The 26762-nt window shown below is 41.2% G+C and overlaps 1 protein-coding gene across 1 annotated transcript in view; it reads right to left on the reverse strand.

The window, feature by feature from the left end:
- Positions 1-2636: 2636 nt before the first annotated feature.
- The window catches only part of LOC149437611 (major histocompatibility complex class I-related protein 1-like), a 32722-nt gene continuing 8596 nt past the window's right edge, over positions 2637-26762 (reverse strand). The window contains exons 2-6 of the mRNA XM_089660864.1: positions 19151-19429; positions 12094-12372; positions 10809-10901; positions 8387-8416; positions 2637-5042 (exon numbers count right to left, since the gene is read on the reverse strand). Of these exons, the coding sequence (XP_089516990.1) occupies positions 4981-5042; positions 8387-8416; positions 10809-10901; positions 12094-12372; positions 19151-19429 (743 nt within the window). The 3' untranslated portion in view covers positions 2637-4980. The remainder of the gene's footprint in view (positions 5043-8386; positions 8417-10808; positions 10902-12093; positions 12373-19150; positions 19430-26762) is intronic.

Here is a 26762-nt window from a genome sequence, read left to right on the forward strand (position 1 = left end):
GTACATTACAAAGGGGGACAGAACATGCAACAGTACAGTAACAATACAATACAATACAATGTGATACATGAGGGGTTCGAGGGCCCTGCTCTTTCGAGCTTACAATCTAGGAGTTCTCCGGTTCCTAGCCCCTCTAAGAAGCCCAACTGCCCCCCCCCCCGCCCCAGATTTTGTAAAACAATACACCAGTCTGTGTAAGAGTTGTGAATTCATTAGAGCAATCAAAAAACAGCTTTCTAATTTTATATTTAATGTCTCCAGGATGGCAGTACAAAAGGGATTCAACACAGAAAAAGTATTTCTCCTGCTCCTGGCAGAGCAAAAAGCTGGAGTTCAACGCTTGGAGTCTAACATCATCTCTGTGCAACCAAGCGTTTGCACAAAGTTTTATGATTATGCGCTACAGGGAATGGAAGTTATGAGTTACAGGATCGGTTTAGACAGGGGCGGACTGACCATTCTACCACTCGGGCACTGCCCGAGGGCCCGGGGTCAGTAGGAGGCCCCATGAAATGCCCCTGGTACCTTTTTATAGGCTTTTTTGGGTGTGCTTTGAGTGTGGGCAAGGACACGGGGGCCCCATGATCCCCTACTGCCCGAGGGCCCCATGAGTTGTCAGTCCACCCTTGGGTTTAAATCAATTTTAACACTCCATGCACACTAGCATTTTTTAGGCTCCTAGAAGCTATTATGAGCACTCTTTTCAGCTACAAGACGCTGAGAGTGTTATTCTGTGTCCATGCACACTATTTTATGCTAGAAATGTTTTTCAAGCTTCAGCGTTTAGAAACAAGAAAACATTTTTTTGTGGAATTTTTGGGAGCGTTTTCCTGGCCGAAAAAAAAAACGCTGAACGTGTCCTAGTTTTTCAAATGTTTTTTTTTTTCTTCATGTACTATAGAAATGCTAATAAATCACTAATGCTCCTAAACACTACTACAAGCCAGCACAAAAACGCTATTATCAGCGTTTTTCATCCAGCATTTGTTTCTAGCGTTTTTTAGAGTTTATAAAAAATGCTAGTGTGCATGGAGCCTAACATGCGGCTTGTATTCTCCAGTGGGAGGGCATTGGATAGAATGACAATGCAGAAGAACAATTAGGAGACGCAGTATGACCACAGTATAAGCACAGTCACCCCATTAATAGGAAGTGCCTGAACAAGGACCTTCATAAGATGAACACCTAGTATTATTTCAAGTAAAGCTGTAGATTTAAAAAGATTAAAAATAATTTTATTTAAATTATTCAAACATATTAGCGCTTTTATAACATTTTAGTGACAGTGTTTACTTATACATTAACCACTTAAGGACCGCCCTACAGCAGACATACTGCTACAGGGCGGCACCTGAGCGCAGAATCACGTGTATGTATATGTGATTTTGCATCTCTGGGTAGGAGACGCGCATGAGTGGCCGCAGATATCAATCACTGGGTCCCGGCCGGTAATTTCCCGCCGGCGCCCGGTGATTACCAAGCATTTCCGACAGGAGGAAGATTGTTTTGTTTACAAACAGTCTTCCTCCCTGTCAGCTCGTGCACACTGCTTGGGATGGCTGTGCACAGTACAGCCATCCTGATCAGTGTGCTTACAGTGAAGAACCCACCCCCTAGTAAAACACTCCCTGCACAAGGTTAACCCTTTGATCACCCCTCACATTAACCCCTTCCTGCCCAGTGCCATTAGTACTTTTTTCTAGCATTGATCACTGTATTGGGGTCACTGAGGTGTCATTGACACCAAGTTAGTTCCCCCCCAGTGTCAGAATATCCACCGCAGTCCTGCTAAAAGTCGCTGATTGCCGCCATTATTAGTAGAAAAAAAAATCCCATTATCTATACTGCCATTTGCAAATGCTATAACTTTGACGTAAACCAATTAATTTACACGTATTGGGATTTTTTTTTTTAGATAGAGCAGAATACATTTTGGCCTAAATTTATGACGAAATTTGATTTTTTTAAACTTTTTAACTGGACATGTTGAATAGCAAAAAGTCAAAAATATTGTTCATTTCTCAAAATTGTCGGTCTTTTTTTGCTTATAGCGCAAAAAATTAAAAGCGCACAGGCAATAAAATACCTCCAAAAGAAAGCTCAATTCGTGGGAAAAAAAGGACGTAAATTTAATTTGTGTGCAGCTTTGCATGACCGCGCAATTGTCAGTTAAAGTAATGCAGCGCCGTAACTCAAAAAATGGCCTGGTCAGGATGGGGGGTAAATCCTCAGGAGGGCAAGTGGTTAAATCTGGAAGATGGTATATTTTGATATATTTATTGTTTTAATTGTTTTTTTGCTTATGTCAAACTTTACAAACCAGGAATGCCCGGGTTCTCCGCATCATTTAACTACTTGAATACTAGATACTTTCACCCAGGGTGGATTTGATTTAAATCAAACTGATTTAAATCACGATTTAAATCAGGATTTAAATCACTAGTCAGTAAGGCTTGATTTAAATCATAGTTTTCTATATAAAGACTAATTCTTGCTGGTATAACTTTAATATGCAAGTAGATGAAGATTTTTAGAATAACATCTTTTCATATTAGTTTTTTTATCCCCAGTTTAATATATTTGGACAACTTTTCTGTTGTATTTAGGAAGGAGAAAAATAATCATTACCTTAATAATAACAATTTAAATAGATTTATTCAACTGAAACAATAACATTACAGCATATGTTATTTGCTTAAACAAACATCCATGTTTGTTAACTAATTTGGCTAAACAAAATATATATATTTTAAGAAACTTAGACTGTCAGCCCCTTCCTCCTCACACTTAGTTTCACTTTCTTCTTGTGCAGATCTATTCCACTCCAAACAATCAGAAAAATATTGTTTCTATTCTATTCATCGAACGTCTTGAAACTTAGCACTGAAGGGGTTGATTCTGTATTCATAGGTTTGTAGAAGTTAGGATTAAGGTCTTTTTCTTAACTCTGTTCATGTTATAACATTTTTGCTGTGAAGAAGAGGGATATGATCTCCGCTGAGTCAAATTCAGTTTTTAGAACTGCAAAAGTAAACCAAGCATCTGTGATAATATCTTGTAGGCAGAGAAACTGCCCAATAATCTTACAAAAACCTCTGGAAGAGCATGACATTGTGAATGGATTCATGGAATTTATTTACCAAAAAAATTAAACATATACAGCCTTATTCTACATAATTAAAAAACTAATCTTTATTTCATGATGGAATAACCTTTGGATGGTAATATATTTTCCTCAAAAAGCATTTTATTTTAAAAAATCCGATTTAAATCAAAAAAATCCGATTTAAATAAAAAAAATTTGATTTTTTTGATTGTTTTTGAAAAAATCATTGATTTTTATCCACCCTGCTTTCACCCTCTTTTTGCCCCAGCCAATTTTCAGCTTTCAGCGCTGTTACACTTGAATTGCTTAGTCATGCAATACTATACCCAAAACAAATTGTTATCATTGTTTTGAGATAGAGTTTTCTTTTGGTGGCATCTAATCACTACTAGATGTTTTTGTTTTTTATAAAAATATTAAAAAAACAAATTTTTTCTTTGCTTCTGTTATACAATTTTGCAAATTCATAATATTTCTTTATAAATTTAGGCCAAAATGTAAACTGCTGCATTTTTTTGGTACAAATAACCTGTATCAGTGTATATTATTTGTCTGTGTGAAAGATATTGAGTCTACAATCTATGGTATATATCAGTGTTTGCCGAATACGGCCATTTGCTTGCCTTTATCAGGCCCTTGAAGCATTATTCCTGCCACTGACACCAACCATAGGGCATTATTCCTTCCACTGACACAAACTATGTGGCATAATTCCTTCCACTGACAACAAAGTTGGGGCACTATTCCTCCAACTGACAGCAAAGTTTTTCTCCTCCTAATACCAAAGATTGGGCAGTGTTTACTCCCATTGGGCATAGTTCAGCCCACCCTAAAGTCTAAAGGACTGTAAACTGGCCATTTATTTAGACAGTATGGAGACCCCTGGTATTTATCTTTGAATTTTGATTGACCCTGATATACTGACAGCCTATCTCATTTCTTGAGAATCTAAAATGTCAGGACAGCACATGTATCCTCCAAATGACCCTTTTTATAAAGTAGACAGTCTGAGGTATTTATTAAAAGGTGTGGTGAGTTTTTCTGAGTTGAAATTTTTGTCACAATTTTTTGGAAAATGCATAAATTAAATAGAATTTTTTTCACAATTTTTTACATACTGTCACCAGAGCAGTACAATTTCATTATATGACTGGTGTGGCAGTGATCAGAAATATTGACTGGTGACAATATGTAAAAAAAAAAAATATTTCTTTTTTTACATTTTTTCTTTTTTTTTCCAATTTTCATTTTATTTTTCACAATTTTTTCATTACACACAGAGACCAGAGCAGTGCAGTGTTGACACTGTACTATTCTGGGGAGTTGATCAGGATTTTTTAAAGATATGATTGCATATAACATTGATAATTGCATATAACAGTTTAATGTTTAAGTTTCATTTAATGAATGACTTTCATTCATAGCCACTATGTACTATTGTGAGAGCTTTGACTGGCCACAGCTATCACATGGTACAGATGGGCTGTGATTGGCTCTGTCTTTACCACATGATCACCGTGACTAATCACTGATATCATAACAATAGTACACAATGAATGGATAGGAATGAAAACCATTCATTTTGTACAAATGTTATGTGATCACTGTGTTTGGTCACAGCACTCACATAGTACCAGGACCGGCCTGCTACACAATCTGTTCGCTCTGCAGCACGACTGCTAGGGCCATAAGATGTCTTCCCAAAACCAGGGAGCTCTCGCCCGGCATTTGACAATATTCAGGGCGGGAGGGGATTAATAAATAAAAGTCATCATAAACATAAATAACAGCAAAAATACGAACAGATTGACAAATCTTCTTCTTTGTGGAAAATGAAGTCTTTTAGTTGCATTTTTGGGGTTTGATAAATAAAATTAAATCATTGGGGATACACAGTCTTTTGGGTTGTTGGATGATGGAGAACTATTATCTTGAGCTAGAAAAAAAGTGAAGTTATTTAGGTGGCAGGAAAATGATGTTAGTTTTTTTACATTGATTTCATTGTATACACCATATAAAAACAACAAACATACACATTGTGCTCACACTTTAGAAAAGTATTTACCCTAATGCAGGCCATACATGGTTTGAATCCCTATCGTCCGAAAATCGAAAACTTTGTTTGCTCGGTAATCCGATGATGCCATCAATGATTTCGACCAAGTCATAAAGTTCACCCCATATAACAGGTGAAACTTCTGTTCCTTCTAGGTCACGGATCATGCGCATATTCTTTTTGGAAAAACGAGCGTACAATTTGACCATCATTGAGTCGAAAATCTTCATGAATTTTTCAACATGCCCGATCACAGAAAAGGGGAGGAACCACGAAAATCATCCGGTGCCATTGATCCACTAAAAGAGCGATAATCAGCCAATTATTCTTAGGTCCGATTTTTGGACAAAAAATCGGATGAATTTCGACCCAAGCATAGCCTGCCTTAGAGCTGGTATTGTTAGCTGTTTGGTTATTTCTACTAGTATATAATAACATAGAAAATAACAGCTGTGTTAATTGTGCAGTGTTTCTCCAGGGATTCTCATCTCCTTATGTTCTATATACACCACACACTATGGAGTCTATGTATAAAAAACTCACAGTGTAGATGTCTTAAGCATTTACACATGCACAATGAATGATCACTGTATTGTTTGTAATATGATTCTTTCCTATGACTGTCAGTTCCAGCTAGTAGTCATAATGTGGTATTTTTCTGAAATACCTCAATAAAATAATACTGCAATATGGCCACTAGATGGAGCTGACACTTATAGGAGATAATCAGGATACATTTATTATACTGCAACAATGTGATGGATGCATTAGTTTTGTTATTTAGGCTTGTCTTCCTTTATCTTGCCAGTAAGTCTGTTATTTTTCAACAGAACAAGCTGTCCTGTGGATGTAGCAGTTAGGGGGTTAAGGCAACTCATTTAACACTGACAGGGGTGTTTACAATGATCAGCTTTTATTTGTGTAAAACCTTTACCCCAAAGGTTCACCTTCTGTGGTTGTCCCAGTATATGAAGTAGAGGGGTTTCTGGCAAGGCACTCCCCATGCTTTCAAGGTCTGACAATACAAGTTTCCAGTCCCATATAAAAATTCTTTCACTTAACACCAATAAGGGCTTGAATATTCCAGAGAAAGGATCTCCTCCATGAGTTTCAAAAACATAGGGCCCAGGGTGTATTTATTCAGAAGATGCATTTTAAGTCTCATTGTGTTCCCAACCTGTATGATCTTCCTCTCCTATCTCGCATCACCCATGATTTGGACTCTTGGGATAAATGTGTTTTTTCCTGGTTTGGCTGGGCTGCCATTTTGAAAATGAATGGTTTGCCCTGTATGCTGTATATATTACATATAATCCCTATATCTCTCCCTACAGCATTCTTCTCATCCTTGAAGCATGCAATGCTTAAATTTCTTTGGCAGAGTAAAACTCATTGTCTCAGCTATACTTTCCTAACCTTTCCCAGAGCACTGGGCAAATTTGGCCTCCCAGATATCAAGAAATACCACTGGACCTGTCATTTAGCAAGAGTGATTAATTGGTCAGTCCATTAGTGCATAAAGCACTGGGTTATGGCAGAACAGATGTTTTTTCACATCCCTCATAATTATGTCCCCAGGCTTCTGTAGACCCCCTCCTCTAGAAAATTTAAACTGCATTCTTTCAAAGGCTTGACCCTCCACATTTTCCATCTTGCCTGTAAGGCATACTCCATTCCCTCGTTAAAGGGACCCATTATTCCTCTCTCCCTCCCGTGTGTTTCAGGGAGGTGTTAGGTTTTTACTAATTTTTCAATAAAATACAATTGAAAGTGAAAGGGACCCATTATGCCCCTCTGCTTTAACCCGGACTTCCCTTCATGTCTTGGTAGCCTATTCCTACCCTGCTCATGGCCTAAATCCATGATGAGAGCTTGCCATATTTTCGACAGGGGACTCTTCCTGGATGGCTCTGCAGTGCCCACCTGATCCTCGGATATCCCAATGCTCCTCTGGACTAATTTTCAGGTTCGCTACTTTTTAAAAGCTTCACCTGTTCGGTAGTTAATGCACAGCTTTTGAATCTGCTTTCACTTCTGAAACACCTTGAGTTCATACAATTTCTTCTACTTACCTGTAATAATTTACTCCCTTGGCTCACAGTCTCATTCAAAATGAGAAAGACTTGGGGATCTTCCTTTCTGAGGAGGACTGGGAGCTGATTTACCTGATGACTCATAAGGGCTCTCTATCAATGTGCAGGAATGAAGCTTTAAGCTGCAAACTCGCTGGTATCGCACTCCTTCGGTTTTAGACAAATACCTCACCAAAGTCTCTAAAGAATCCTGGAGATGCCATAAGGAAGTTCACTCTTTGATTCACATTTAATGGCTGTGTATGGTCTTGTAACCTTTCTGGAGCGAGGTTCACTGCATAACAGTGGAAGTTTCAAGTCTCCCTCTGGAGTTTACTCCTGCACAATATTTAATATACCATTCCAAATTCCTCAAACACCAATAATTTAAATAATTAGCCATGCATACGGTCAATGCAGCCAGACGATAGTGGAATGGTTCTTTCATCTGAATAAAATCTCAGCCATAGAGGAACTGATCCATATCTCTCAGGACAGACTCACACAGTTTCTCAATACTTGGCCAAGTTGGATACACTACAAGTATGCCACAGTATGCTGCTCATCATGTTTGAGTGTGCATATGTGTACATGAGATAATGATCTACAAGGGCTTAAGCATGGAATTATCAAGTCCCCTAGCTCACAGTCTTGGTCTCCTTCCTCTGGTTACTCCCTGTCCAAAGGTGACCCAGGTGTCCCTCTGCTCCTTCATCCAGATTGGGGGCACCCTAATACAGGAGGTGTGTTACTGTCCACATCACAAGGTGAAAACAGAGGATAAAAAGCCTATTTTAATGATTGGTATCTGCAATATATTTTTGTTTGGGGTTCAATAACACTTAAAGCATTTGCATATGCACAATGAATGATCATCATATTGCTTGTAATATGATTATCTCGATCTCATTTCATCTATGATTCTCAGCTTCATCTAATGATTATAGTGTGGTATTTTCCTAAAATAGCTCAATAAAATAATGCTGCATGACCACTAGATAAAGCTGACAATCATACCAAATAGCCATGATATAAATAATACGGCAATCATTTCTTATTCTAGTGTAAATGCTTAAGTCATTCATATAACAAATGTTTTATACCTAGACCCCCCAAAATAACAAAGATAACAGGTCATGATGGAATACTTACTACTGGTTGTCCTGCAGCCAATCTTCCTCTCTAAAATAAATAGTAGGTAGAATTAGAAACATGAAAATAAACACTACAAGCTCATCATAAACTGTCATATAGAATGTAAAAATTAGCTGTATAAGCTGTATGGCCAAACAGTTCCCGCCTGCCCACAATACATTTTCTGCCGGCGGATGGCACAAGTGGGCTAGATAGCGTATATGTATGTCATCCAACCTGTTCCTGGCTAGGGTACACTTCTCTTGTGACTGCTGTGTCCACTGAACACAGCAGATTACTGTTACCGGTAACCAGCCCTTATGAGCCAAGGTATCATGTGAGCGCTATGACTGATCATAGTGATCACATGATTACAATTACAGCCATAAATGGTTTCCATTCATGACTGCTTGTTTAGTGTCGTGAAGCTGTGATTAACTCACAGCTATCATATGGTAGCTGGCTACCTGTACCATGTGATTAGCTGTAGCCAATCACAGTATGTCAATAGTAACTAAGCTGTCATGAATGTTAACCTATGCATGACAGCTAAAGCTATTGCTTATAACAATGAACTTTACTGTTAAAAGCAATAGCAGTGAAAAAAATCCTGAGCAACCCCCCAAAGTAGTACAGTGTCACTATGGTGACACTGAACTACTCTGATGACAGGATGTAAAAAAAGAAATATAAAAAGAAAAAGTAAAAAAAATGGAATAAATACAGTTTACATTTTTTACATACTGCCACTAGTCAGTATTACTGATCACTGCGCGCATTTAAGAAGGGGAATACCAACACCTTAGGATCTCCAGATTGCATTAAGCAAAAATTGAATGACAGTTGGCAGCAAGCAGGGAATACCTGGGAGTGGATTACAGAGAAAAGAATATACTGAAACATTCCAACAAGTTATAACAGGACTGGCTGGTGAGCACAGCCACCCAGAAACACAAGCAAAACTCACAACAGTGGTCTAGAGGTTTGCAGCGATGCTGACAGCATCTCAAGGAGGAGTGGAAGTTCGGCTTGGCTAAACTCTGTCCTCACCCAAGATCTCAGAAGGGGTCATGTGGGGACCAGCACCCAATCAGAAAGCTGCTCCCAGGTACCCACAGGAAATCATAGAGGAACTAATCTCCCCAGGACTTCCTTCCCCTGCTGCATTGCCCCTTTGGGTCAATCGGCACCTACAGTGGGGAGTACAGACTGCACCTGCCTACAAGCACATGCTACACATCAGGAATGTGAAATGTTGGGGTAACAAACACTTCCTTAAATGTATATTGTCTTTTTTAAGTGTAGCACCACCCTCTTAGGAGTTGCTGAAGATTTAGGTTGCCCCATAGTCCTGCACAGCCAGGCAACACACATTTTCCACACAGACTTGTATCTAGGGGACAGTAAACTGCCTTTTAGCTTGGTTTTTATGTTTTATTAAGGGTAATTGAACTTGGATGGGGTAAGGGGTGTATAGGATGCCCGATGGAACTGCAACTTCCTGCAACTATGTAAAGGTCTTTACACAGCAAAATTCTCTTCTTGGAGAGCTCTCCAGCCCCTCCTGGTGTACCACTCCAGAAACCAGATAATCCTCCTCTATCCAGCTGTCTGAAGGAATCCCTGGACAGGGGATCCAGTGCCTGCCACTTTAAGGTGAACAGTCCTGAGGAAGGAACTAATCCAGGTTCCCACCAGAATGCTTCTTTCCCCTTAACTAGCCCAGGGGGTGTACATTCAGTCCTGTTCATATGAACTGGTGGGTTGGTAGCTGCTTTCAGTCCTTCCGCTGGGCTGGCTCCTTCCCTGCTGCATAAGTGGTCCTCGCTCTGGGGACCAATGAGGTTTGAACTTTCTACCTCTCCAGCACCACTGCCAGGAGGTGAGCCCCTTTCCAACTGGGCCCTCCCACTGGCTCCTGCTTCTCAGCCTTTTCTCTCCATCTTCCACCCAAACTCTCCTGCTACAGAGCAGGCTCAAACACTCTTAAGGGCTGTACTGACCCCATGCCAAGCCTCCTGCTTGGGGATTGGCCAGGATCCCTTGAGAGTGCAGACCAGCCACTCCTCACCCCCTCCCACTGCTTCTAGAACTTTCTCCAAAATTTTAGAGCAGGGGAAAGTTCCAGAAAGCTGGTCTGCAGATCATCCCTGATCAAAATTTGACCCTCTCTGACTATCACCGTAGGTTGCTACTCAGCCTCTAGCTAATAATAATCAGCTAGCTCCCACTAGATACATAGGAGGGTGCTACATACGGTTAATGTCACCTAAGCTGATCACAAGGCATAATTAGAGGCTGATTTTAGCTAGATTACAGCAAAGGTGCAAATGATCATTTTGGGGTAAAATCAAGTTCAACAAAATTCATTCCCAATAGATGGTGAGGCCTGAGATAAGCAGTTCTAAAATCATAAAGATTGCTCAGTTCTTACACTTACTCTTGTATACAAATACTCCACAAATAACAGCTGCAACAACAAGACAGATGATGGCAGGAACAATCACAATGGTCCATGGTCTCATGTTGGGTTCTGAGACAGAAACACAGTAGAATGAAACATCATAAGACACTTACGGGTATTCTAATCAAATGATAACATAATTATTACTGGGAAATATGACTCATATGCAAATAAAGAACATTCAGCTCCCTTCCACTAAAAATTTTAAGTGAACAGATTTTCTTGGCGTTAAATCTAGGTAAACAGTTATATATAGTAGTGTAGCCCACACTTAGGTGTTGGCTGGTATTTTGATTAATGTTTTCTGGCTCAACCTGATAACTCCCCAGGCTCCCTTTATTAACATGTACAGGAATAGCATATTCTGATTTTATTTAGCTGGTGTACTCTTAAATAGTATATATTATATATTGATATTGTGGAGAATTCAGCTCAACGGTAGAAGCAGTTTTAGTAAACTGTGGTTTTAGAACTTGTAGGCCCGCTTCTATTAAAAATAAAGCCCTTACATCGGGGTTTACCACACAGGATTATTCACTATCAAACAAAGTCAAAATAATACGGAGCCACTTGTCTCTCTCTCTCCAGCAGTGCGACTGCTTAGGCCCCAAACCTTGTTCTTTGGCTTTTGATTGGTCGCTCAGACCATCTCACCCAGCTTTCCTGGCTCCCTGGGTTCTCCCTGCTCTTAGCTTTTAGCTGCATCACCCTGCAGCAAGGGCCCACTCTTTGTCCTTGTCTCCCAGCCTGACACCTCCTGGCTTTTGGATGGAGCTTGCCTGTCCCCTCAACATGGCAGACCTGTCTCCTGGGTGAAGCACACCTGGTTCTGAATGGGAGCCCTGAGCTATGCCTAAGATTATTAAAAAGGCTGTGAGTGCCTGGACACACACCCTGCTATTCTTCACCAAGACATGGATACTGAGTTGGAGATTTCTTCCTTCCCAAAGCATGTAGAAATCTCTTAAAGTGGAGTTCCAGCATGTGCAAGCACAGTGGGCACCAGTGTGAAGCCGCAAGCTTTTTCTTTACAGGGTTGATGGTGAGAACCCCCTGCATGGGAAAATGTGCATGTGAGCTTTTGTGTTACTTTTAACTAAAAGTGGGCAGAAAAGGCCCTGAAAATGTATCTCAGGTGTGCACTAAACTCACCGTTTTTGCACTACCAATAAGCTACATTTCCACAATCATCACAGTATACATAAAAAAGTAAGAAGCTACTGAAAAAGCTATGTTGTTAGTTTTTTTCTGTTTTACTCACCCCATTTCACACTGAGAGTTTCAGTCCCCAGACTGCTGTGTTCCACATGACAGTAGTAAGTGTCTCCCTCCTTGGTTGGCACTTCCACACCGACTCTGATCTGATAGGTGCCATCAGGATGGGGGAGAATTGGACTCATTTCATCTGAAGGTACATGGTCTACCCCATTCCTCATCCACTTCACATCCACAGGTCGGGGGTCAAATCCATACGCCAGACAGTGAAGTCTTGTTACCTCATCGGACTGAGTACGACCCCACACCTTCACCTCTGGAGGAACTGAAAGGAAAGTCAAAGACATGATAGAGATTGGAACCACACATGGGAATATATTTTATATCTCATGTAATGCGCAAAGGCAGGGGAACTGCAAGGATAACATCATACTATGACATCCAGTACGTTAAAAAGTCAACAAACTATAGCCTAATTTATTATGCTTTGCCTATATCTCCCTAAGATTATTACCTTGGCTTTCACATCAAGAGAGGATAATTTACTGTATATAATCTGTATATTCATATATTCATCATTCAGCTCACAACAATTTCAAGATCACAAGGATAACAAAAGGGTCCACCCAGCACTGAAATTATGTGACAGAAATTATGTCTATCTACTGTAGTCAGGGGCGTATTTACCACAAGGCAAACAAGGCACTTGCCTAGGGTGGCATTTTTCAGGGGGGCAGCACCTCTCCCCTGAAGAAGGGATGGAAGAAGGGACACGCACGTCATGGGAACCAGGTGGGATCCGAGAGAGGCTGCGGGCTGCTTTATGGTTTATGTAGAGCCTGACTCTCATTACCAGGGATATCCGGAGCTGTGAAGATGAGTGTCCTTCTCTCTATTGCTGGGGGGGGGTAGTGGAAGGATCTCCCAGGTGGGGGGCAGGGGTGTTGTTGGTCAATGTCTGGCTTCTTTCTGCAGGAGAGGGAAGGGGGGTGGTGTTGGTTCATGTCCGTGGGGGCAGACGATCTTTGTGTTGTCTAGGGCAGCACAAAATCTAAATACACCACTGACTGTAGTATTGATGATCATATGTCCCATAAAGGCACTGTTAGTTCCAAAACAAAAACAATCAACAGAGGAGTTGCATGAAATACTAAGTTCCTTTCCGCCCTTTGAATTCATAATATGTCTTCAGTTTGTGAAATTAGCAATGCTTATGCTTCTCAAGAAAAACAAATGGCTATATACATGTAACATTGTAATGCAAATATCACAGTACTGTTCCTGTTTATAAGCTTTAGTACATTACAGTACAAGTACAATTTCTCTATCTGACTAGCTAATAGCATGCAAACGTCTTAACAGAGCGAGTCTCTAAAACAGTAAAATTATCTTTAGCTCTATCTTTTGTAATGGCAACATGGAAGCAACCATATTTCAGTGCAATATCAGTAATCAGAATAATCAACCCAAATGTCTGTGAAGGTTCTAAAGGGAAAATTGGTAGGATGCAGGCAGCTGCACCCAGAAAAAAAGACCTGGTTCTGGAGCCTGGAACAGGAGATCATGAAATTACCCCCATTTTATGGGACCTCCCCACTGGCAAAGATCCAGGATTCAAAGGAAAATGGAGATTAATTATTTTGACCAGGAGGGAGCAGAGATATCAGAAGCTGGGATTCATCAGAAGGCCTTCCAGTCTATGATGTAAAGGAATTTTCCCCAGGAGAGCTTGGAACCCAGGATCTGGTGGACTTCTTATTCCTGGGATGGATTGACAGGAGGTGTGGTCAGAGATGAAGGACAGGAAAACTTGTTCAAAAATAACGATTTACTGTAAGAAGCTAAATATAAAAGTAGGTAGGAATATTGAAATTTGGAAGTAAATGGAGCTTGTAACAAACTGGATTGATCCTTGTGGTAATAACATAAGGCCAAATTTCATAGAGGGAGCTTTAACTCAAAAATTTTTTGTTGCAAGCTAAACTATGTACCTGGGTTGAATAACTGTATCCTTTTGTCGATGTCAGTCAGTTTTGTTTCTCGGAGTAGATAATGGAAGTTGACTCTGGACTTGATAATAGATCTGATTCGTATTCTTCTATAAAGCATCCAGGGCAGGAACTTCCAGTTCTTTCAGTCTCCCCACTGGATTGCAGATGATAAACTGAAGGAAACAGTAGCTCCAAGGATTTACAGAGACAGAAGGATTACAGAAGTGCAAGGTGAACTGGACCCCACAGTCAAACACTTTAGAAGTTGGCATCCCATGAAGTTTGAAGATCTCTCAAATAAATATTAGCACCAAAGCAGCTGCCAAAAGGTAGAGATAGGATAGGTGGGAAATGGACCATCTTGGAGAATTTACCACTACCCAAATTATGGTACGGCACCACGGTTCTTCTGGAAAAGGCAGTGGCAGAAGGGGCCCTGCAGGAGCTTGAGAAAATTTTTGCCTGGGCACAGACCAGACAAGCTTTAAAATACTGTTCTATATCCTTTCAAAGCCCAAGACACCAGTTCTAGATAGGAGAATAAATATTCTATGAACTCTGGGATGTTAGGAAAACTTAGAAACATGGGCCCAGCAAAAAAAAGTTTGGTGTGTATATCCACAGGTATAAAGGTTTTGCCAGGAGGAATGGTTGAGTCTCATATAGAGGTTATATAGAGGTTATGGTTGAGTCTCATATAGAGGTTATGGTTGAGTCTCATATATAGGATTCAAATAGATGGAGCAATAAACTTTGGCTCAAAAAATGTTTCAGAATCTTGCATGTCAAATAAATGGGAAAGAGCATCTGCACATGAAGGTAATGACACTATCAAACCAGAAAAATAATAAGCACCAACAGGCCTATCTATGATTGAAGTGATGTGCAGATTGAAGGTGTTTGCAGGTTCTTATGATCTTATAGATTGTGATTTGCTGATGCAAACCTTCCAAGTGATATTGCCATTCTTCCAGGCCAAGTCATTTTTCTCTACTGGGGCAAACTTCTTCGAGAAAAAAGCCACATGGGTGCTTAAGTCCACTAGGGGACTAAGAAAGGACTGCTCCAACTCCTACAGAAAGTAGTTCCTACAGAACTGCAATAGAGAAAGGCTTGGTAATGTCCAGCCTCAAAAGAACAGGCCATAAAGGAAAGCTTGTTTTAGCACGAGAAACGCTTCTACGGCTTTGGGTAGCCAGGTCTTGGTATTGGCGTTCTTCCAAATAAGAGCTATGCTTGGGGCCATGAATTGAAGCAGAAGTGAACAAACTGCTGATAACAGTTTATGAAACTTAGGAAGCGCTGGGTAGCCTTGAAGCTGCTAGGCAAGGGCCAGTTGTTCATAGCAGCAACCTCTTCAGGATCCATGGAGAGTCCATCCTTGCAAATCAAATTTCATAACGATTTGAGCCCCACAGAGACAATCAAACAATTCAGAAGTGAGTTGCAATATGTAACAATTCTTTATTGTGATAGCAATCAGGCTTTGATAGTCTATGCAGGGGAAAAGCCAACCACCTTTCTTCCCAACAAAGAAGAACCCCACTCCAGCGGGCATGTGGATTTTGCAGATAAATCCCTTCTCAAGGTTTTCCACAATATATTCAGACATGGCCTTGGTCTCAGGAAAGCTGAGGGGGTATATCCGTCTACAGAGACACTAGCACAAGGAATTAAATCAATGACACAGTTATTCGGCCTGTGAGGTGGAAGCTGCTCTGCCTTGGGCTTAGAAATAATGTCTGAGAGACTGTTAGACCTATTAGGCATTCAGAAGTCCAGAACAACTCCTTACCAACTGCAAGAAACCCACATTCAGAACGATTTGATCGCATGCTTTTAGATATGCTGAGGAGATGCTCAGGATACTCCTGAAAAGATGAAACAAGACAGGAGCCAGTATATTTTAGAAGTCATACATGCCTACTGTATAATAGAGAACAATGCCAAAAGGTACTCCTCCTGTATGTTCATGTTCAGGAGGGATGCCTAACTGCCAGTTGACCCAGCATTTGGCACATCCTCAATGACCGTTTAAGGAAGAATCTGAAAATAACATACGAGAAAGCCCAGGCTGCCTCAGACATCCAACGGGCAGCAAAACAAAAGATAATGATGTGAAAGTAAGGATGCAGGACCTACTGCCTAGTAATAGAGTGCTGCTGGGAATCATAAACTAGCTTATATGTGGAAGTCTCAGCCCTATGTCAGTTGCCCAAATTGCCGGTTTACCAGATTCACCTGGAAGGAAAAACAGGTCCATAAAAGACTTGGCACTATAATCAGCTATTGCCACTTGCAGAAGCAGTTTGTGTGCCTCAACAACCACATTCATGGCCTACCTAGGTTGTATCTCAAAGACTAAGTCCAGTGACTAGATATCAGTCTTTGTCACCCCCTTGCACATCTAAGTGAGCCATCCGCAACATCTCCAGAATACACCCCTTTTTAACCAATGATACCACAAAGCTCCTAATACACTCCCTAGTTATCTCTCGCCTCAACTACTGCAACTCCCTCCTCATTGGGTGACCTTTACATAGGCTATACCCCTCCAGTCCATTATGAATACTGCTGCCAGGCTCATCCACCTTACCAACCGTTCAGTGTCTGCTACCCCTCTCTGCCAATCCCTCCACTGGCTTCCACTCGCCCAACGAATAAAATTCAAAATACTAACAACAACTTACAAAGCCATCCACAACTCTGCCCACAGCTACATCACCAATCTGGTCTCAAAATATCAACCAAACCGCTCTCTTTGATTCTCCCAAAACCTTCTGCTCTCTAGTTCCCGAGTCACCTCCTCCCATGCTCATCTTCAGCACTTCTCCTGAGCTTCTCCCATCCTATGGAACTCCCTACCCAAATCTGTCCGGCTGTCTCCTAATCTATCCATCTTTAGACTATCCCTGAAAACCTCTTTAAAGAAGCCTATCCTGCTTCTACCAAGTAAACAACCATTAATTTCCTCCATCAGCTCATCCCCCGAAAAGCTATTAAACTTTTGTATCACTCAACCTTTCCTCCTAGATTGTAAGATCTAAAGAGCCGGGCCCTCTGTTTCCTCTTTTACCAAATTGTATTGTAACTGTAATGTCTAACTTCATTTTGTGAAGCACTGCGCAAACTGTTGATGCTATATAAATCCTGTATAATAATAATAATAATAATGGACATAACTTCACTTCTTCTGACAAATGGCGGGAGGTTCAAATTCCTATGCTAACGTGAATCATTTGGTTTTGTGTAAATGTTAACTTTTAAGTTTTCTGTTAGTTGTTCATTTAAGTTAATCTAAAGCTATAGACATTATATGCCATTGGACGCTGCCCTTGTTTGGAGATCAAAGACTTCTGGAAGGGGGAGCGTGTAGCCAGGTGCTTGTCTAAGAATGACAGTGAGAGAAACAATGGCTGCAGCTGGTCTCTGTAGGTTCTGCCCTGCAGTGCTGAACTGGTTAACAGTTATTTCAGCAAAAGGAGGGAGCTGCTGATCTGGAAGAATTCATTAGACGGAGTCATGCAGCAATGCACTGTGGGAACTGAGGAAAGGCTGTACTGTGTAATCAAAAGCTTTTGAACTACATTACCCAGAAAGGAGATTGCTGGGAGGAAGAGAAAGAATTGTGCAACTGGGCCCCAATGCTAGCCAGCTGAGGAGCTAGACTAAAGACTGCTCCTTTACAGCTGCTAACCAGAGACCTTTACATATGCTTATGCTAAGGGGTACTTCTCAGGAGACATTGAACCTGTCCTAGCTATTTTCCTAGAGTGCACACTAGACTAGTTATAGTATTATTATCCACACTGCGGTTTATAGTTATATGTGCTGCTTATTGCTGACTTAGCTAATTTATGAGTTAATTCCAGTCTAGTGGTATAAAACTCTATTCTAAGTTATAGTGATTATCGTGCTCATTTATGCTCAAACCACCATTCATTCTAATCGGTACCAATACTCTGTATTAATTTGCCACTAAACAGGCTTGTGTCTCTTTCTGGTACTAACTCACAGCCTATTTAAAGGTGTCCATACTGGTGTTCTTATTAGTGCTTGCAGTAACTTTTATTCAACAATGTGTGTCAGAGGGATTGAGGTTATTTTTGAAGTCAAGGCACACAACAGAGAACCCAAATTAACAAGTGACTCCTTTGGGGGTAGCACTACACTTAAAATAGAGTTATGTACCACTAGACTGGATTGAACTAATGAACCAACAAAATCAGCAATAAAGAGTGCATATAAACCCTAAGTGCAATGTAAATAATGGTGCTATAATTTGTTTAGAATGCAATCTAGGAGAATGGCTAAGATATAGTGCATGATCCCTTGAGAGGTACCTCGGAGTATAAGCAATAGATAAAGGTCTCTGTGTAGAAGCTGAAAAAGGAAATCTTCAGTCCTAACGCTTCAGCCAGCTAGTGTTGGGGCCCAGGTACTGGTGATGTACATGACTAGAGTCCCAATTACACCTGCAGGCAGCAAATAAGACTACTAAATAGATGTATGGCCAGTTCCTAAATGGCTCAGTCTCTTTCTCCAACAGCAGATAGTAAATCCCCACAGCAGCAGCAGCTCACCAGTCCCACCAATATTGCAGCTCGCATCCGGTTACACGCAGCAATTAATCCACTCTTCTCTGCACCCAGGTGGCTCTGACTGTCAGCACCTCTCAAGACTCCGGATCCCGCTCAGGCCGCTGATATGCAGCAGTGATGGTGCACCCTGGACAGCAATGTGCACTCTCGAGTCACCCTCATGGCACCCAGGAAAATGCAGCTTTCCTCTCCTCCCAGAAATCTCCTCCCTGGGGAATGTAGTTCAAAAGCTCTTTGTTATACACAGTAGAGTCTCTCCTCAGGACTACAGTTCCAACAGTACATTACTGCCTGACTTACTCTATTGAAATCTTCCTGCTTAGCAGCTCCCTCCTTTTGCTGACATAGCTATTAACCAGTTCAACAGCACAGTGCAGCAATTACAGAGAGCAGCTGCAGCCAGTGATGGTCTCACTCTCATACTTAGCCAAGAACCTAGCTACATGGGGTTTTGCTAGAATTGTATAATTTTTTAATAATTGTATAATTTTTTGTTATAATATATAGTCACCTTTCTTCTTCAGCTCGTTTATTCCATATTTGATATATTGTTGCAGCTTTGGAATACAGAATCCCTCCAAATAATACTTTGATCTCTCTCCATCTCTGTTTTCAGGACTGTTCCATTCTTGTGTAGTGATCTCAGCTTTGAGCGTGATTGGGATATAGATCCATCTCTGTGTGTCCAGGTAGGCAAAATCTGTCCCATCATACCCAATGCGCAGATATCTATTAGTGTTGCCATCATCATTCAGTTCACAGCCAAACATCACCTGGAAGTAATGGATCCCTGCACACAGCATGAGAAAAAAACTGTTACATAGACGTAGAATAAGTCACATAGGGGTAGATTTACTAAAACTGTCGCACTCAGAATCTGGTGCAGCTCTGCATGGTGGACAATCAGCTTCTAACTTTGACAATAAAACTTGGAAGCTGATTGGTTTCTATGCAGAGTTGCAGCAGATTTCGCACTATTCAGTTTTAGTAAATAAACCCCATAATGTCTGACATGTCATATGTAATTTGTTATGAATACATTATGGTTTTGTACACATTTTCTTTATTTATAATTATGGTCAAGATTTACCACTTGCCCTTCAGAGGATTTACCCCCCTTCCTGAACAGGCCATTTTTTGCATTACTGCGCTGCGTTATTTTAATCGACAATTGCATGGTCATGCAACATTGCACCCAAATGAAATTTGCGGCCTTTTTTCCCCCACAAATAGGGCTTTCTTTTGGTGGTATTTGATCGCCTGTTTGTTTTTAATTTTTTTTTTTCAAAAAAAGTTTGTTTTATTGAAATGTAAGCTTCAGGTACAAATGTTGCACAGTAACAATTAAGTGAAACAGTACAGTCATTACAGCGATTGAAATTAACATTCAACACATAAATGCGAGGGGAGAGAAAACACAAAGAAAAACAAATTATCAATACATTGTCAAATGTATAGGTTTATAGCTCCTCCATACACTATTTGACATTGACATTGACATATCGACATTGACATATGGAGTAATATGATTGCATGTCCAGCTTCTAGTAACCCTAAGGAGTCGAAAGGAAAATCTCCCCCTGTTCCTTTCCTTTGAAGCTCTCATAACCTAGTGGGGTGGATATACCATCTGATCTGGGCAGTAAGAACGTGAGTACATAAGCAGTTCAGGGAGCTCATATGATTCTTGGTGGAAAGTAGACCTATTGCTCTGTGGCCAGTGCTGCCCCCTGATTGGTTTTATTGGTCTGATCCAACAGCAATCCACCTTCGTAGTGCTGAGGAAGAGGGGGTTGGGATTAAGGGGAGAAAGGGGAACATGAAAACAGAAAAAAGTCAGGAGGAATTAGTTTGGAATAATACAAGTGAAACTCAAAAAATTTGAATATCGTGCAAAAGTTCATTTATTTCAGTAATGCAACTTAAAAGGTGAAACCAATATATGACATAGACTCATTACATGCAAAGCAAGATAGTTCAAGCCGTTAGTTGTCATAATTGTGATGATTATGGCTTACAGCTCATGAAAACCCCAAATCCACAATCTCAGAAAATTAGAATATTGTGAAAAGGTGCAATATTCTAGGCTCAAAGTGTCCCACTCTAATCAGCTAATTAAGCCATAACACCTGCAAAGGGCTCCTGAGCCTTTAAATGGTCTCTCAGTCTAGTTCAGTAGGAATCACAATCATGGGAAAGACTGCTGACCTGACAGTTGTGCAGAAAACCATCATTGACACCCTGCAAAAGGAGGGAAAGCCTCAAAAGGTAATTGCAAAAGAAGTTGGATGTTCCCAAAGTGCTCTATCAAAGCACATTAATAAAAAGTTATGTGGAAAGGAAAAGTGTGGAAGAAAAAGGTGCAAAAGCAGCAGGGATGACCGCAGCCTGGAGAGGATTGTCAGGAAAAGGCCATTCAAAAGTGTTGGGGACTTTCACAAGGAGTAGACTGAGACTGGAGTCAGTGCATCAAGAGCCACCACACACAGACAGATCCTGGACATGGGCTTCAAATGTCGTATTCCTCTTGTCAAGCCGCTCCTGAATAACAAACAACATCAGAAGCGTCTTACCTGGGCTAAAGAAAAACAGACCTGGTCTGTTGCTCAGTGGTCCAAAGTCCTCTTTTCTGATGAGAGCAACTTTTGCATCTCATTTGAAACCAAGGACCCAGAGTATGGAGGAAGAATGGAGAGGCACACACTGCAAGATGCTTGAAGTCCAGTGTGAAGTTTCCACAGTCTTTGTTGATTTGGGGAGCCATGTCATCTGCTGGTGTTGGTCCACTGTGCTTCATTAAGTCCAGGGTCAACGCAGCCGTCTACCAGGAGATTTTGGAGCACTTCATGCTTCCTTCTGCAGACGAGCTTTATGGGGATGCTGACTTCATTTTCCAGCAGGACTTGGCACCTGCCCACACTGCCAAAAGCACCAAAACCTGGTTCAATGACCGTGGGATTACTGTGCTTGATTGGCCAGCAAACTCACCTGACCTGAACCCCATAGAGAATCTATGGAGCATTGGCAAGAGAGAGATGAGAGACATGAGACCAAACAATGCAGAAGAGCTGAAGGCCGCTATTGAAGCATCCTGGTCTTCCATAACACCTCAGCAGTGCCACAGGCTGATAGCTTCCATGCCACGCCGCATTGAGGCAGTAATTGCTGCAAAAGGGGCCCAAACCAAGTACTGAGTACATATGCATGCTTATACTTTTCAGAGGTCCGATATTGTTCTATGTACAATCCTTGTTTTATTGATTGCATGGAATATTCTAATTTTCTGAGATTGTGGATTTGGGGTTTTCAAGAGCTGTAAGCCATAATAATCACAATTATGACAAATCACGGCTTGAACTATCTTGCTTTGCATGTAATGAGTCTATCTCATATATTAGTTTCACCTTTTAAGTCGCATTACTGAAAAAAATGAACTTTTGCACGATATTCTATATTTTTCGAGTTTCACCTGTAGAAGGGGATCTTGTATTGGCCCTCTGAGAATTGGTCAATCCCAGTCTCATTTACCAACCCCATCCCCGTATCAGTCCCAGTAGGGATCAGGTATCAGAGAAACAGGCAGATCGTGAGAGTGGGGTTGGTCAAAGATGGTCTCCTGTTTAGGAGAAGAACACTGCAATAAAGTGAGGAATGTGGTTCAAAAGGCAATAACATTAAGCTGAAGGGTGTTTACTCGAGTTGTTGTTCTAAAGCTACTTGAGGATGTCGTTATTAGTCTACAGTATCACGATAGAGTTCAGTGGATTTGAAATGAATCCAACACATCCAGGTGTTAAGAAATTTAGATGGTGAATCTTTGGCGTGTTTGCGCTATAAACAAAAAAAGACTGATAATTTTGAGAAAAAAACAATATTTTTTTACTTTTTGCTATTAAACGTGTCCAATAAAAAAATTTAAAAAATCAAATTTCATCATAAATTTAGGGCAAAATGCATTCTGCTACAGAAAAAATCCCAATACATGTAAATTAATTGGTTTACATGAAAGTTATAGTGTTTACAAATGGAGGTATTTATATAGTGGAATTTATTTTTTTTACTAGTAATGGTGGTGATTAGTGACTTATAGCGGGACTGCAGTGGGCATTCTGACACTAAGGGGAACTGACTTGGTGTCACTTACATCATTAGTGACACAGATACAGTGATCAGTGCTAATAAAAAAGCTGACACTGTACTAATGGCACTGGGAAGGAAGGGGTTAACATGTGGGGTGATCAAAGGGTTAACTGTGTGCTGAGTGTGATTTACTATGGGGCCGTGTGTGTGCTTTCCACTGTAAGCAGGAAAGCACACACACAGTAAGGGTTAACTGTGTGCTGTTTTACTTTGTGCTGTGTGTGTGTGCTTCACTGTAAGCACACTGCTTTGTATGGCTGTGCTATGCAGAGCCATACAAAGCAGTGTGCAGGAGCCGACAGGGGAAAGAATTGTATTGTTTACATACAGTTCTCTCCCCCAGTTGGTATTACTCGGTGATCACCAGGTGCCGAAGCCGCGAATGGTGACGCGAGAAGGGCGCTCACCCCCCCTGCCCGGAAATGCACAATCACATATATATATGTGATTTAGCGCACCCCTGCCGCCCTGTAGCAGTATTTCTGCAATAGGGCAGCAGTAAGGCGGTTAAAACAATATAAAAATTGTGACTTATTTAGCATATGCTACCTATACCCTATACAATTTCCCAAATCATATCCTTTATAATTAAGTCCGATGACGAAACGTGTCAAGGGAAGTGACGTCAGACGCACATGGCGGAACCGGAAGTGACGGAGCAGCCATCATGGTTACTGGCAAGTCCTACCAAACACTTGTGGATGATACCAGGACTTCCTAGAGGTTTGAAGTGGTTGGAAATATGGCGTTTTAAAAGCTGCTATAATGTAAGCACAATAATAAAGTATGGTTTAAAGGTGTATTGCGGTATTACACTATATTCTGTCTCATTTATGGTGTGCGTCGGTGGAGCTTGGTATTAGAAGGAGTATGGCGTATGCAGGCTTGCTTTACTCAGATGACATCAAGGAGATTGATCCATAAGGCTGTGATGACATCTTAAAGATCTTCTCTTAGGAGTGCGTTCTTTGGAATTGTATCATACCTTGGTGGTGTTTAAGGCATGATTATTAATTTAATTTGGTAAGGGTATTTACTCCTTACACAATAGAAGTGTGCACAGATATTGACACTTGTTGTTTGATGTTTCTTCTGGGTTCCGTTCCCTGCGACGTCAGGACGTACAGGGACGGAACTGGCGGGAAATTTGAAAGTTGTAAAAGTGACATTCACTAAATTCACTAAAATCACCACAAATTAGCCACAAGGGAACATTCTATGCATTTGTTCATAACAATACTATCTTGTCTATTATACCCCTACTTTTCCTTAGTAAAAACTGAGGAGAAGAATGTATTTAACACAGTTGATTTCTCATTGTCACTTGTAAACAAATTCCCTATCATTTATGGGGAAGGTGTGACTGCAGGTACAAGCGGTATTTCTGAGAATACGGATTTAGAGGTCCTTTTGTTTAATATAGCTCCTATGTGCCTGAAATCATTTTTAGGACGCTCCATATTCCTCTAACTTTGTCATTGGTACTACCGTACTACCGTACTGAATACCGTGACAGCTGGGTCCTCCCCAGTCCCACCCAACAATCTGTCCATCTGATTCAAGTGTTCTGTAAACAACATACTACTATTTGGCAGTCATGGTCTTTGTGACAGAACCCTATCTGACCTAATAATTGAGTCCCCTACCACCAGTATCTGTCTATACTTTCCTGTAACCTTTCCCTCATTCTCACTGAATGAGTTATTCCCCTGGCTGGTAGGGGAGTCCAATAATGCCACTCCTTGACTGATATACCCAACATCACGTAACTGGGCATTTTTATTGGGATATATCATCTCAGACCTGGCCTCTTTAAAGCTGCTCCCTTTACCCCATGTACCCATCTACCTTGTTTTGGTGCATGTATCTCCATATCTCCACACACCTCTGTACTAGCCCCTGCTTGCACCTGAGGGGTACAGTCTAAACCAGGGGTGGGCAAACTTTTTGACTTGAGGGCCGCAATGGGTTCATATATTGGACCCGGGGGCCGGACCAAGAGTAGATGAATGATGTGTATGTGTCATTTATAGTAAGTATAGTAATATTCCCCCATAGTAAGCATAGTAATTCATCCCCCATATAGTAATTCGTCCCCCATATAGTAATTCGTCCCCCATAGTAATTCATCCCCCATATAGCAATTCATCCCCCATATTAATTCATCCCCCATATTAATTCATCCCCCATATAGTAATTCATCCCCCATATAGTAAGTCCCCCATATAGTAATTCTTTCCCCATATAGTAAGTGCCCCATATAGTAATTCATTCCCCATATAGTAAGTCCCCCATATAGTAATTCATCCCCCATATAGTAATTCATCCCCCATATAGTAAGTCCCCCATATAGTAATTCATTCCCCATATAGTAAGTCCCCCATATAGTAATTCATCCCCCATATAGTAATTCATCCCCCATATAGTAAGTCCCCCATATAGTAATTCATCCCCCATATAGTAAGTCCCCCATATAGTAATCCATCCCCCATATAGTAATTCATTCCCCATATAGTAAGTCCCCCATATAGTAATTCATCCCCCATATAGTAATTCATTCCCCATATAGTAAGTCCCCCATATAGTAATTCATTCCCCATATAGTAAGTCCCCCATATAGTAATTCATTCCCCATATAGTAAGTCCCCCATATAGTAATTCATCCCCCATATAGTAATTCATCCCCCATATAGTAAGTCCCCCATATAGTAATTCATCCCCCATATAGTAATTCATCCCCCATATAGTAATTCATCCCCCATATAGTAATTCATTCCCCATATAGTAATTCATCCCCCATATAGTAAGTCCCCCATATAGTAATTCATTCCCCATATAGTAAGTCCCCCATATAGTAATTCACCCCCCATATAGTAAGTCCCCCATATAGTAATTCATTCCCCATATAGTAAGTCCCCCATATAGTAATTCATCCCCATATAGTAAGTCCCCCATATAGTAATTCATTCCCCATATAGTAAGTCCCCCATATAGTAATTCATTCCCCATATAGTAAGTCCCCCATATAGTAATTCATTCCCCATATAGTAAGTCCCCCATATAGTAATTCATCCCCCATATAGTAATTCATCCCCCATATAGTAATTCATTCCCCATATAGTAAGTCCCCCATATAGTAATTCATCCCCCATATAGTAATTCATCCCCCATATAGTAAGTCCCCCATATAGTAATTCATTCCCCATATAGTAAGTCCCCCATATAGTAATTCATTCCCCATATAGTAAGTCCCCCATATAGTAATTCATTCCCCCTATAGTAAGTCCTCCATATAGTAATTCATCCCCCATATAGTAAGTCCTCCATATAGTAATTCATCCCCCATATAGTAAGTCCCCCATATAGTAAGCCCCCCCCGTGTCAATTCACTTACCTTTGCTCCGCGCGTTCCTCTCGTATTCCCGCGCCGTTCTGGTCTTCAGGGAGGACTGTGAGAGGAGAAGAGTTCGTCACGCTGCCCCGCCTACATCCTGGCTGCCCCGCCTACATCCTGACAGCTGCAGAGTCCTGACGCCCTAGAGGAGGGAGGGGGCGGCCATCCGAGAGGGGGGGCGGCCATCCGAGAGGAGGGGGGGGAGCGGGCGCCCGGCACACAGGAGAGCCGCATCTAAGTTTGTAAAGAGCTGCGGCTTGCCGACCACTGGCCTTGCGGGAGCCTAGCTCCGCGGGCCGGATTAAAAGGTCCGCCGGGCCGTATACGGCCCGCGGGCCGTAGTTTGCCCATTGCTGGTCTAAACTCTCTTTCAGGTTGACAGTGCTATGCAGTGTTGCCAGTTGCCGTCCTAGATTCAGGATCTGGGTTTTCAGGGAAACAACCTGCTCACACTTTGTGCAGCAGTATTCACCTACAAATGGTTGTTCAAGGAATGTGTACATGGCGCACGATGTGCAACGAGTTGCCTGCCGGTACTCCTGTTGTTAACCACTATCGTAATTGGGGATAATACAGGAACACAATATTA

This window comes from Staurois parvus, unplaced genomic scaffold, assembly GCF_062004578.1.
Source record: "Staurois parvus isolate SC_StPar_1 unplaced genomic scaffold, SC_StPar_1.0 ptg001284l, whole genome shotgun sequence".
NCBI lineage: Eukaryota > Metazoa > Chordata > Amphibia > Anura > Ranidae > Staurois > Staurois parvus.